This window comes from Pristiophorus japonicus, chromosome 22 (assembly GCF_044704955.1).
Source record: "Pristiophorus japonicus isolate sPriJap1 chromosome 22, sPriJap1.hap1, whole genome shotgun sequence".
Taxonomy (NCBI): Eukaryota; Metazoa; Chordata; class Chondrichthyes; family Pristiophoridae; genus Pristiophorus; species Pristiophorus japonicus.
The window spans coordinates 62,850,675-62,863,106 of NC_091998.1; the positions used below are offsets into that span (position 1 = coordinate 62,850,675).

General features: G+C 48.0%; 1 protein-coding gene across 2 annotated transcripts in view; it reads right to left on the reverse strand.

Annotated features, from left to right (window-relative positions):
• Nucleotides 1–8,643: 8,643 nt before the first annotated feature.
• The window catches only part of LOC139235100 (bone morphogenetic protein 1-like), a 248,390-nt gene continuing 244,601 nt past the window's right edge, over nt 8,644–12,432 (reverse strand). For both annotated transcript variants that reach the window (XM_070866262.1, XM_070866261.1), the window contains one exon: nt 8,644–9,959. In XM_070866262.1, the coding sequence (XP_070722363.1) occupies nt 9,825–9,959 (135 nt within the window). In that variant the 3' untranslated portion in view covers nt 8,644–9,824. The remainder of the gene's footprint in view (nt 9,960–12,432) is intronic.

Here is a 12,432-nt window from a genome sequence, read left to right on the forward strand (position 1 = left end):
GAAGGCACGGCTTCCCCCCTGGCTGCTTTCCGGCAGTCTGTGTGTCCTGATTTTTTGGGCAAACTCTCTCATCCGGAAATTGATGGCAAAAAAATAAAATCAGCATGGTGCCACTTACCTTCGGAATGAGGCTGCGATTAAACCAAGCAACAGTTGGCTTGCTGAAGGACGGGGCTGGTCGCTCACCAAGAATGCGAGGTGAAGGGCTGAGGTCCACAGAGGTGGGCATTGTAATGTATGCACCTGTGAGCATGCTCCCAGGTTGGTAGAGCTGTTGCAACAAAATAGTTGTAGAGTTGTTGAGTTGTGAGTGGCTTAGCCAGTCACGTGATGTTCACAAACCTCAATAAAACCCCAGCCAGTTGGGTTCGGGGGATCCACGATGAGGCAGGTGGTTGTGAGCCTTGTTGGCATTGTGTAGTGTGATTTTCTTTTTATTCGATCACGGGACGTGGGCGTCGCTGGCAAGGCCGGCATTTATTGTCCGTCCTGAATTGCCCCTTGAGAAGGTGGTGGTGAGCCGCCTTCTTGAACTGCTGCAGTCCACGTGGTGAAGGTGCTCCCACAGTGCTGTTGGAGGGAGGGGAGTTCCAGGATTGTGACCCAGCGATGATGAACAGCAATATGCTTCCAAATCAGGATGGTGTGTGACTTAGAGGGGAACTTGGAGGTGGTGGTGTTCCCGTGTGTTTGCTGCCCTTGTCCTTCTAGGCGGTAGAGGTCGTGGGTTTGGAAGAAGCCTTGGCGAGTTGCTGCAGTGCATCTTGTAGATGGTACACACTGCAGCCACAGTGCGCCGGTGGTGGAGGGAGTGAATGTTGAAGGTGGTGGATGGGGTAACGATCAAGTGGGCTGCTTTGTCCTGGATGGTGTCGAGCTTCTTGAGTGTTGTTGGAGCTGCACTCATCCAGGCAAGTGGAGAGTATTCCATCACACTCCTGATTGTTAAACCTTTGCTAATAAACCAACTAGTTCTTAATAGCGATGTGTTGCTGTGAATTCTGAAGCAAAGAACCCATGGTGTAGATACATTACAGGCACCATCAAGGTTGGAAAGAGAAGCTGAGTTAAAGGGAGGAATGTAACCCCACTTTTTAAAAAAGGAGGGAGAGAGAAAACAGGGAATTATAGACCGGTCAGCCTGACATCGGTAGTGGGTAAGATGATCGAATCAATTATTAAGGATGTCATAGCAGCGCATTTGGAAAGAGGTGACATGATAGGTCCAAGTCAGCATGGATTTGTGAAAGGGAAATCATGCTTGACAAATCTTCTAGAATTTTTGAGGATGTTTCCAGTAGAGTGGACAAGGGAGAACCAGTTGATGCGGTATATTTGGACTTTCAGAAGGCTTTCGACAAGGTCCCACACAAGAGATTAATGTGCAAAGTTAAAGCACATGGGATTGGGGGTAGTGTGCTGACATGGATTGAGAACTGGTTGTCAGACAGGAAGCAAAGAGTAGGAGTAAATGGGTACTTTTCAGAATGGCAGGCAGTGACTAGTGGGGTACCGCAAGGTTCTGTGCTGGGGCCCCAGCTGTTTACACTGTACATTAATGATTTAGACGAGGGGATTAAATGTAGTATCTCCAAATTTGCGGATGACACTAAGTTAGGTGGCAGTGTGAGCTGCGAGGAGGATGCTATGAGGCTGCAGAGCGACTTGGATAGGTTAGGTGAGTGGGCAAATGCATGGCAGATGAAGTATAATGTGGATAAATGCGAGGTTATCCACTTTGGTGGTAAAAACAGAGAGACAGACTATTATCTGAATGGTGACAGGTTAGGAAAAGGGGAGGTGTCATGGTACATCAGTCATTGAAGGTTGGCATGCAGGTACAGCAGGCGGTTAAGAAAGCAAATGGCATGTTGGCCTTCACAGCGAGGGGATTTGAGTACAGGGGCAGGGAGGTGTTGCTACAGTTGTACAGGGCATTGGTGAGACCACACCTGGAGTATTGTGTACAGTTTTGGTCTCCTAACCTGAGGAAGGACATTCTTGCTATTGAGGGAGTGCAGCGAAGGTTCACCAGACTGATTCGCGGGATGGCGGGACTGACCTATCAAGAAAGACTGGATCAACTGGGCTTGTATTCACTGGAGTTCAGAAGAATGAGAGGGAACCTCATAGAAACGTTTAAAATTCTGACGGGTTTAGACAGGTTAGATGCAGGAAGAATGTTCCCAATGTTGGGGAAGTCCAGAACCAGGGGTCACAGTCCACGGATAAGGGGTAAGCCATTTAGGACCGAGATGAGGAGAAACTTCTTCACCCAGAGAGTGGTGAACCTGTGGAATTCTATTGGAGGCCAATTCACTAAATATATTCAAAAAGGAGTTAGATGAAGTCCTTACTACTCGGGGGATCAAGGGGTATGGTGAGAAAGCAGGAATGGGGTACTGAAGTTGCATGTTCAGCCATGAACTCATTGAATGGCGGTGCAGGCTAGAGGGGCAGAATGGCCTGCTCCTGCACCTATTTTCTATGTTTCTATGTTTCTATGTGACCCTTATGGCTAAAGGGATCAAGGGGTATGGACAGAAAGCAGGAATGGGGTACTGAGGGAATGATCAGCCGTGATCATATTGAATGGTGGTGCAGGCTCGAGGGGCCGAATGGCCTACTCCTGCACCTATTTTCTTTGTTTCCTATGTTACGACGAGTGACTACACTTCAAATGTACATAATTGGCTGTAAAGTGCTTTGGAATATCCTGAGGTTGTAAAAGGTGTTATATAAATCCACAGCCCTTCTTTCTTAGTCAAGTCTAGAGATAGCAAAGGCATGGATAAGGCTTTCAGCAGCAGATGAGCGGAAGCAGGGATGGAGTTGGGCAATGTTCCTAAAGTGGAAATAGGCGGGCTTAGTGATGGAATGGATATATGGTCAGAAGCTCATCTCGATGTCAAGTACGACACCAGGGTTGGGAGGGGTCTGATTCAGCCTCAGATAGCTGAAAGGGAGAGGGATGGAATGGTGGCTCTGGAATGGAATTTGCGTCATGCAAAACTTTCACAAGTATGTAACTCAAGACGGGGTGGGGGTGAGTAGATGACACTAAACATTTACATTGTGGGAACAAAGGAAGTGTGAGGGAAGCGAGGGTCCACAGGTCCAAGATCCCAGCCTTAGCGGAGCGGAGTTCAGTTCTGAATATCTCTGCTGCCTGATTTTCTCCACAAGAGACTGATTCAATCTTCGCTGGCACTCGCTAGTAAACAGTGGAGGCTACGAATGGAATCCTACTGCATCAATTCTTAGCTACAAAAGGCCCGCAGGCTATAGGGTCAACTTAATCCCAAATAAGAGGAGGACACAGATCTTTACAAGTTCCTTTCAATAAAAATGTTTAAAAATATAATCCAGTCGATTCAGACAGCTCAGATTCTTAACTTTGATGTGAGAGAGCTAATTTCCTATATTTTACTTGCAGATAGAATCATTACTGGGATCACTCTCGAGGTGTTAGCCGTGGCTCAGTGGGTAGCACTCTCGCCTCTGGGTCAGAAGGTTGTCCCACTCCAGAGACTGGAGCACAAAAATCCAGGCCGACACTCCCAGTGCCGGGCTGAGGGAGTGCCGCACTGTCGGAGATGCCGTCTGTCAGAGGAGATGCTAAACCGAGGCCCCGTCTGCTCCCTCAGGTAGACGTCAAAAGATGTTACGGCTGCTATTCGGAGAAAAGCATGGGCGTTTTCCCCGGTGTCCTGGCCAATATTTAACCAACATCACTACAAAATATCTGGTCATTATCTCATTGCAGTTTGTGGGAGCTTGCTGTGCGCAAATTGGCTGCTGCGTTCCTATGTTCCAACACTTCAAAAGGCTGTAAAGTGCTCTGGGACATCCTGAGGGTGTGAAAGGCACTATATAAATGCAAGAGGGTACAGAGGAGATGTATGGGGATGTTGCCTGGAGAATTTTAGATATGAGGAAAGATTGGATAGGCTGGGTTTGTTTTCTTCGGAACAGAGGAGGCTGAGGGGAGACCTTATTGAGATGTATAAAATTATGAGGGGCCTAGCTAGAGTGGATAGGACGGACCTATTTCCCTTAGCAGAGGGGTCAATAACCAGGGGACATAGATTTAAAATAATTGGTAGAAGCATTAGAGGGGAATTAAGGAAAATTTCTTCACCCAGAGGGTGGTGGGGGTCTGGAACTCGCTGCCTGAAAGGGTGGTAGAGGCAGAAACCCTCACCACATTTAAAAAGTACTTGGATGTGCACCTGAAGTGCCGTAACCCACAGGGCTACGGACCGAGAGCTGGAAAGTGGGATTAGGCTGGGTAGCTCTTGGTCGGTCGGCGCGGACACGCTGGGCCGAATGGCCTCTTTCCGTGCTGTAAATTTCTATGATATCTTTCTTTTATTGGGAGGACTCTGTTTGCATCAGCAATAAAACACAGACATGGAGAGAGATTCCATCCCTCACTCACTGTGCCATGTGGTGGCTCTTACCCAAATCGGCAAGTTGTGCTACCAGCAAAACCTTCTCAATGAGTCTCCAACTTAATTAAGACATTGTTAAGAGTTATATTGTAGATTCAAAGTATTTTCCTGGTATCTTTATTTCCCTGGTACATTACACCCAAGGAGTTAAAAGAAGGTAGTGACACAAGTTGCTAAGACCATAAAAAAACTGCAAATAGAGAACTGGGGATTATTTCTAGAGGGCTAGAGTTGAAAAGGAGAGAACTATGGTAAACTTGTATCGAACCCCAGTTAGACACTTGGGCCGAGAAATTGGTCCCCTTCACGCCTCCCATTGTCACCTCCGGGGGGCGCTAACAGGGGCGCTAACCAGGTACTGACGGGGCACAGCGCTAACATCGCATCCCGCCATATTCGACAGGGGGCTAGCGGCAGCGATATGGCGCTGCGCCCCGACCTCCTTCGCCCGGAGATAAGTGACGTCATCGGCGTGCACATCGCCCAAGTTAGCGCCCTGGACCCTGGGCGAAAACACCGGCAGCTGCAGGAGGTGTCCACCAGGAGGCCGGGGGTGGGGGTGATGATTAAAGGAAACGGTGGGCGAGGTAAGTTTAAAAAAAAAATGTAACTTGCCATCTTTCAGGTTAGTTGCCGCTATTCTTTGCCCGCGATCGATCAGCCCGGCACTCTGCTGCAGTACATCGGGCTGATCGGGCCGGGATTTTTATTTTGCAAAGCCTGCAGCGATGGGCCTTTCTCTTCGAGGGAGGGAAGGTACCTTTTAACATAGCCGCGCTTCCCCTCACCACCCCGCCCGCTGCCTCTCGCGCTCCAGAAAGGAAGTGGAGTGCTGGATTTAGCTTCCTGGAGTGCTCCCCTCAAACTTTTAAAATTTAGCGGGGTGCTCCTGAATTTCTGCCCCTAGGAGTGACAGTTCTGGACTCGATATTACAAAAAAACGATATAGTACCCTGGGAGGACAGACGCACCAACGTTAGCGTCCTCGTCCAGGCCAACATCCCCAGCATCGAAGCACTGACCACACTTGATCAGCTCTGCTGGGGGGGGCCACATTGTCCGCATGGCCTGACACCAGACTTCCAAAGCAAGTGCTCTACTCGGAACTCCTTCACGGCAAACGAGCCAAAGGTGGGCAGCGGAAACGTTACAAGGACACCGTCAAAGCCTCCCTGATAAAGGGCAACATCCCCACTGACACCTGGGAGCCCCTGGCCAAAGACCAGTCCGCCCTAAGTGGAGGAGGTGCATCCGGGAGGGCGCTGAGCACCTCGAGTCCCGTCGCCGAGAGCATGCAGAAACCAAGCGCAGACAGCGGAAAGAGCGTGCGGCAAACCAGTCCCACCCACCCCTTCCCTCAACCACTGTCTGTCTCACCTGTGACAGGGACTGTGGTTCCCGTATTGGACTGTTCAGCCACCTAAGGACTCATTCTAAGAGTGGAAGCAAGTCTTCCTCGATTCCGAGGGACTGCCTATGATGATGACAGTGACACTGGGGAAGGTCCCAGAAGTCTGGACAGGCACGAGCTTTTTTCTCTAGGAAAGAGTAGGCTGGTGGGGCTGGGCGACCTGATAAATGTCTTTAAGTTAAGTTAAGGGCAGAAGTGGAATAAATATTCCCACTTGTGGGGTAGTCCAAAACTAGAGCTCACAAATATAAGATAATCACTAATAAATCGAGTCGGGAAATCAGAAGAAACGTCTTTACCCAGAGAGGGGTGAGAATGTGGAGCTCGCTGCCGCAGAGAGGGGTTGAGGCGAATAGTATCGATGCATTTAAGGAGAGACTAGATTAGCACATGGGGGAGAAAGGAATAGAGGGTTATGCTGATAGGATTGGATAAACTTCTAAAGAGAATTGGAAAAAAAACTTGCTGGGCTATGAGGAAAGAGCGGGGGGGAGTGGGACTAACGGGGTTGCTCTTTGAAAGAGCAGGCGCAGATTCGATGGGCCGAATGGCCTCGTTCTCTGCTGTACTGTTCCATGATTCTATGAAGGGTGGGTTGAGGCTCTTTACTAAGAAACTGACGACCAAACACCATTGTAACCAGTAAATGGAAGAAAAGTCTTGCATTTATATAGCACCTTTCATAACCACCAGGCATCCCAAAGTGCTTTACAGCTAATGAAGTATATTTTGAAGTGTTGCAATTTAGAAATGGCTCTGTATATTTTTCTAAGTCATTTTCAGTTATTTAAAATGGGGTTACTCACAGGTAGTGGACTAGACACTCTGATCAAAAATACTTATTTGTTGTGATAAACCTATTTTGAGTTGCATTAATAAAAGCTCATCTCGTTACCACTTTTAAATATATCAAGGAATATCTTTCAATGCTATTTTTTTTTAAATTACATTCTAAAACGCTGGTTCATGGAGGATTTTACATTTGCCGTTTTGTAAATGAGTGTAAACTTGATTTAAAAAAGCAAGTTGCACCTCGATCTCTGATTGCGTCCAAGCACAAACTCTCAGTTGTGATGTTTAAGCGAGGTGGGGGGGGGAGCAGAGGGTGTGGGGGGAGGGGCGCGGGAAGTCTTACTGGTAGGGGAAGATATTCCCCAGGTCCAGTACTTCGCTGGATAGTTTACTTAATAAAATAGCTACTTTTTTGTCAGCTGCGGCTCAGTGAGCAGCACTCTCGCTTCTGAGTCAGAAGGTCGTGGGTTCAAATCCCACTCCAGAGACTTGAGCACAATAAATCCAGGCTGACACTCCCAGTGCAGTGCTGAGGGAGTGCTGCACTGTCGGAAGTGCCGTCTTTCAGATGAGATGTTAAACCGAGGCCCCGTCTGCTCTCTCAGGTGGATGTAAAAGATCCCACGGCACTATTTCAAAGAAGAGCAGGGGAGTTATCCCCGGTGTCCTGGGGCCAATATTTATTCCTCAATCAACATAACAAAAACAGATTTTCTGGTCATTATCACATTGCTGTTTGTGGGAGCTTGCTGTGCACAAATTGGCTGCCGCGTTTCCCACATTACAACAGTGACTACACTCCAAAAGTACTTCATTGGCTGCAAAGCGCTTTGAGACGTCCGGTGGTTGTGAAAGGCGCTATATAAATGCAAGTCTTTCTTTCTTTATTCTCCTGCCTGTGAGGGGAAATTATCCAATCAGGAGCAGCTGACTAAAGACCCACCACGTTGGGGATGTGTTTAGGCCATTGGCCACCGAGGCCAGGCTAACACTTATTTCTCATTGTCATCGTGTTTGTGGAGTATTTCTGGGATGTCCTTGCCCAGTTTCGAGTGCTGCCCACTGTACCCATGCCTATTCTCGACCCTGGCTCGCCATTCTTGGTGCCTGCCCTCAGTGAGTAACATGGCTTTCTGCCACATCAACCTCACTATCTCCCCAAGGGTTTGACAGGAGTAGCTACACTGTGGGGGAGGTGATTTTGAAGGATTGCATTGGCATGCACAATCCTCGAGTTAAAAGTTTGGTATGAAAGTCGCCATTGACTGACCAGGGAGCTGTCTGGGTGCTGGGCACTGAAAGGAATGCGTCTTTTTCCTTTATAATAGATCTCGTTCCACAGAGTCTAGCCCACACCCTTACCTCAGTTCTGGGACTTGAGCCTACAACGTTCCACCAGGCACCAAGCAACAGGCTGGTTCCTTATCTCTGGACCTTGATCTGTTTCAGCACTGAAGACTTCAAAACAGGCCAAGAGACCGAGAATGAATGAAACTCCTTCAAGCATAAATCTTTGGCATGGATCATGGATCAATTGCTCAGTCCCAATTGGTTTCCAACGGGCATTATCGAAGGACCTGTTTCCCTTTGCAATTGGGTCAACAACCAGGGGACATAGACTTAAAGTGATTGGGGGGAGGTTTAGAGGGGCAATTTCTTCACCCAGAGGGCGGTGGGGGTCTGGAACTCACGGCCTGAAAGGGTGGTTGAGGCAGAAACCCTCACCACATTTAAAAAGTACTTGGATGTGCACGTGAAGTGCCGTAACCTGCAGGGCTACGGACCGAGAGCTGGAAAATGGAATTAGGCTGGGTAGCTCTTGGTCGGCCGGCATGGACACGATGCGCCGAGTGGCCTCCTTCTGTGCTGTAAATCTCTATGATTCTATGTTAAGTGGGACTACCGCAGGAACCAAAAACAAGCCAAGGTAGAGATGGCTTCATCTGACTGGAACCGTTGCAGACAAAAACAAGACAATGAAATATATGGAACAAAATGCAAAAAGCTGCAGTGTGTCTTTTTATTGGGCTTCAGAGAATGAATTTGAAAGCTTATCAGACACAGTCTACATAATCTGCTGCCGTACCTTCCCAGTCCAGGTTGAATCACAGCTTTCAGTCAATGAGTCTCCGGCTGCCCCTTGGAACACAGGCAGCAGTTTCTGATCAGACACTCGGTGAGGCAGGGGGTGAAATTCATGGTGACCCCCGGGATATCAAAAAACGAAAGTTGAGCTGTTAAATCAGCAATGTGCGTTTATCCAGTGCACAACTTTTAAAACAAAACTTGTGCCACAGAAATTGTTCTTCGCAATCTCCACAGACCAAAGATATGATTAAAGGAGGTTGTACAATCGCCCTGCGAGGAGACCAGACCTGCAAGTGGATCCGAGGGAACTCGAAGCCGCAGGAACGGTTTGCCATACTACCACATTTCACTGAGTCGGTAGATTAAGCCTCGACCCCCTCTTGTCACCATAGTGGGGAGTCTCCCATGCTGATCACCATTTGCCCAGTGGAGAGAGCTGGTAGGTGGCCTGCCCCTCATCCTCTGCCAATGGTGCGCTGGCACAGTGTGCACAGACAGGCCACACGGACTCAGGGGCGGGGTGTGTGGGAGGGGGGGGCGGGGGGAAGGGGGAGAGGGGAGTGGGGGGGGGGTCCCTGGAAGTGCCTTGGTTCAGTTCAAGACCTCCCCTAACAGCCCAGCCAAGGTCAGCACGCTTCCGCACGGCAAACTGATGGGCCTGCTACTTCACGGCTCACAGTCACTGGTAGCGACTTCAACTGAATGTAACAAAGAGAGGTTTCACAGAAGTCCAGGGGCCGGTAGAGGCCACTGCACGGACCCGTTTTGTGTGTTGTTTGAAAGAAAGCCGAAGTATGCCCGCTAAAAGGGACCCATACAACAGCTTTAGCTCACGTTCTCTAAGGGAGGCCATCTCTCACAACACTGTAGTCCTTTTTTTTTTGAGAACACTGCAATACTGAGACGATTCCCAGTCAGTCGCTGCCTTGAAGCATCACATTATCATAATACACTCGAGTCATTTCAGCTTTTTAAAGTGCCGAAATTTGGAAATGGCTATGTTCCTCGTGTGAGAATTTACAGTACGATAAAAAATAGAAAGTTGCAAATTCCAGTCTCTCAGTCTGTCAAGAGTTGGATTATTTCCTCAGGTGAAGGGTGTCTTGGAATTTGGTGCTGGTGTAGCGAGCGTGGAAACCCTTCTTGTTAATGGTGTCGTCTGTGTGGAACCGAATCATTATCGAATCCCCGGCTGAGTATATCTCCTCAGGAGGCTGCAACACAAAATGTTGACCCATCAATAAAAGGGTTCTGACCTCTGTCCATATTTTTCTCCCTTGCCTCCTTTTATTTAAACAACCCCCTCTCCCACGCACCCCACCCCCCGATCTTGTGTATTTTTTGCTCTCTCTGTTTCTCAGGGGAGCTGGTAATTATCCTGCCATTCATACCCAATCTAGACTCATCTTTTTCTATCTCCCGACATTACCATCTCAAGTCTTACTGCAGTTGTACAAGGCTTTGGTGAGGCCACACCTGGAGTATTGTGTGCAGTTTTGGTCTCCTCATCGGAGGAAGGACATTCTTGCTATTGAGGGAATGCAGCGAAGGTTCACCAGACTGATTCCCGGGATGGCAGCACTGACATATGAAGACTGGATCGACTAGGCTTATATTCACTGCAATTTCGAAGAATGAGAGGGGATCTCACAGAAACATATAAAATTCTGATGGGATTGGACAGGTTAGATGCAGGAAGAATGTTCCCGATGTTGGGGAAGTCCATAACCAGGGGCCATAATCTAAGGATAAGGGGTAAGCCATTTAAGACCGAGATGAGGAGAAACTTTTTCACCCAGAGAGTGGTGAACCTGTGGAATTCTCTACCACAGAAAGTTGTTGAGGCCAGTTTGTTGGGTATATTCAAAAGGAAGTTGGACATGGCCCAAAGGGATCAGTGGGTATGGATAGAAGGCTGGGGTGGGGTACTGAGGTGAATGATCAGCCATGATATTATTGAATGGCGGTGCAGGCTCGAAGGGCCGAATGGCCTACTCCTGCACCTATTTTCTATGTTTCTATGTTTCTAAGTCGGCCCATCATCCCTTTTGTCTCTCTAATCTCTCCTGCCTTCCACCCTATCACAGACCTTCCCTTTTGTTCTTTTCTCCCCTCCCCCTTTCAGAGCTGCTTCAGAATCTGTTACATTTTGAACTTTTCCAGTTCTGACGAAGGGTCATCGACCTGAAACGTTAACCCTGTTTCTCTCTCCTCAGATGCTGCCCGACCCGCTGAGATTTACAGCAGTTTCTGTTTCTATTAATAAAAAGGTTGTGGTGACATGCCCTCTTCGGTCAGGGGAGTGAGGATGCTCATGTTGGTGGCCTCTCCACGGACATCCATTGCCACTCCTTTAACCCACCTGGAACGATGCAGGACGGGACCCCTCGCCTTCTCGAATATAAAGATCAACTGAAGCTGGGATATGAACACCAGTGCCTCACGTTGGGAGTCTCAGTGATTCATAGTTTGCAATTACTATTCTGTGCATTCACGGAGCCAGTCACTGGGAGGCTTAGCTCCATGTCACTGCTGCCCTTAATAAAGCTGACTCCAAAAAGTGTCTGTGTGTCGATACATGCAAGCATGTGCGTATAGGTGTGTGTCCGTGTGTATGTGAGTGCACATATGCATATCTGTGTGAATGCGCGTATACATGTATGTATGTGCGCATATGTGCATCTGTGTGTGCGTATGTATATGTATGTGTGTGCGTATCATATTGAATGGTGGTGCAGGTTCGAAGGGCCGAATGGCCTACTCCTGCACCTATTTTCTATGTTTCTATGTGTATCTGTGTGCGCGCTAAGTGAGTGGGCAAAAATTTGGCAGATGGAGTATAATGTTGGAAAGTGTGAGGTCATGCACTTCGGCAGAAAAAAAAATCAAAGAGCAAGTTATTATTTAAATGGAAAAAGATTGCAAAGTGCTGCAGTACAGCGGGACCTGGGCGTACTTGTGCATGAAACACAAAAGGATAGTATGCAGGTACACCAAGTGATCAGGAAGGCAAATGGAATCTTGACCTTTATTGCAAAGGGGATGAGGTATAAAAGCAGGGAATTCTTGCTACAGTTATACAGGGTATTGGTGAGGCCACACCTGGAATACTGCGTGCAATTTTGGTTTCCATATTTACGAAAGGATATACTTGCTTTGGAGGCAGTTCAGAGAAGGTTCACTCGGTTGATTCTGGGGATGAGGGGGTTGACTTATGAGAAAAGGTTGAGTAGGTTGGGCCTCTACTCGTTGGAATTCAGAAGAATGAGAGGTGATCTTATCGAAATGTATAAGATTATGAGGGGGCTTGACATGGTGGATGTAGAGAGGATGTTTCCACTGATAGGGGAGACTCATAGAAACATAGAAACATAGAAAATAGGTGCAGGAGCAGGCCATTCAGCCCTTCTAGCCTGCACCGCCATTCAATGAGTTCATGGCTGAACATGAAACTTCAGTACCCCCTTCCTGCTTTCTCGCCATAACCCTTGATCCCCCGAGTAGTAAGGACTTCATCTAACTCCCTTTTGAATATATTTAGTGAATTGGCCTCAACTACTTTCTGTGGTAGAGAATTCCACAGGTTCACCACTCGAACTAGAGGGCATGATTTTCGAATAAGGGGCTGCCCATTTAAGAGATGAGGAGAAATTTCTTCTCTCAGAGGATTGTAAATCTGTGGAATTC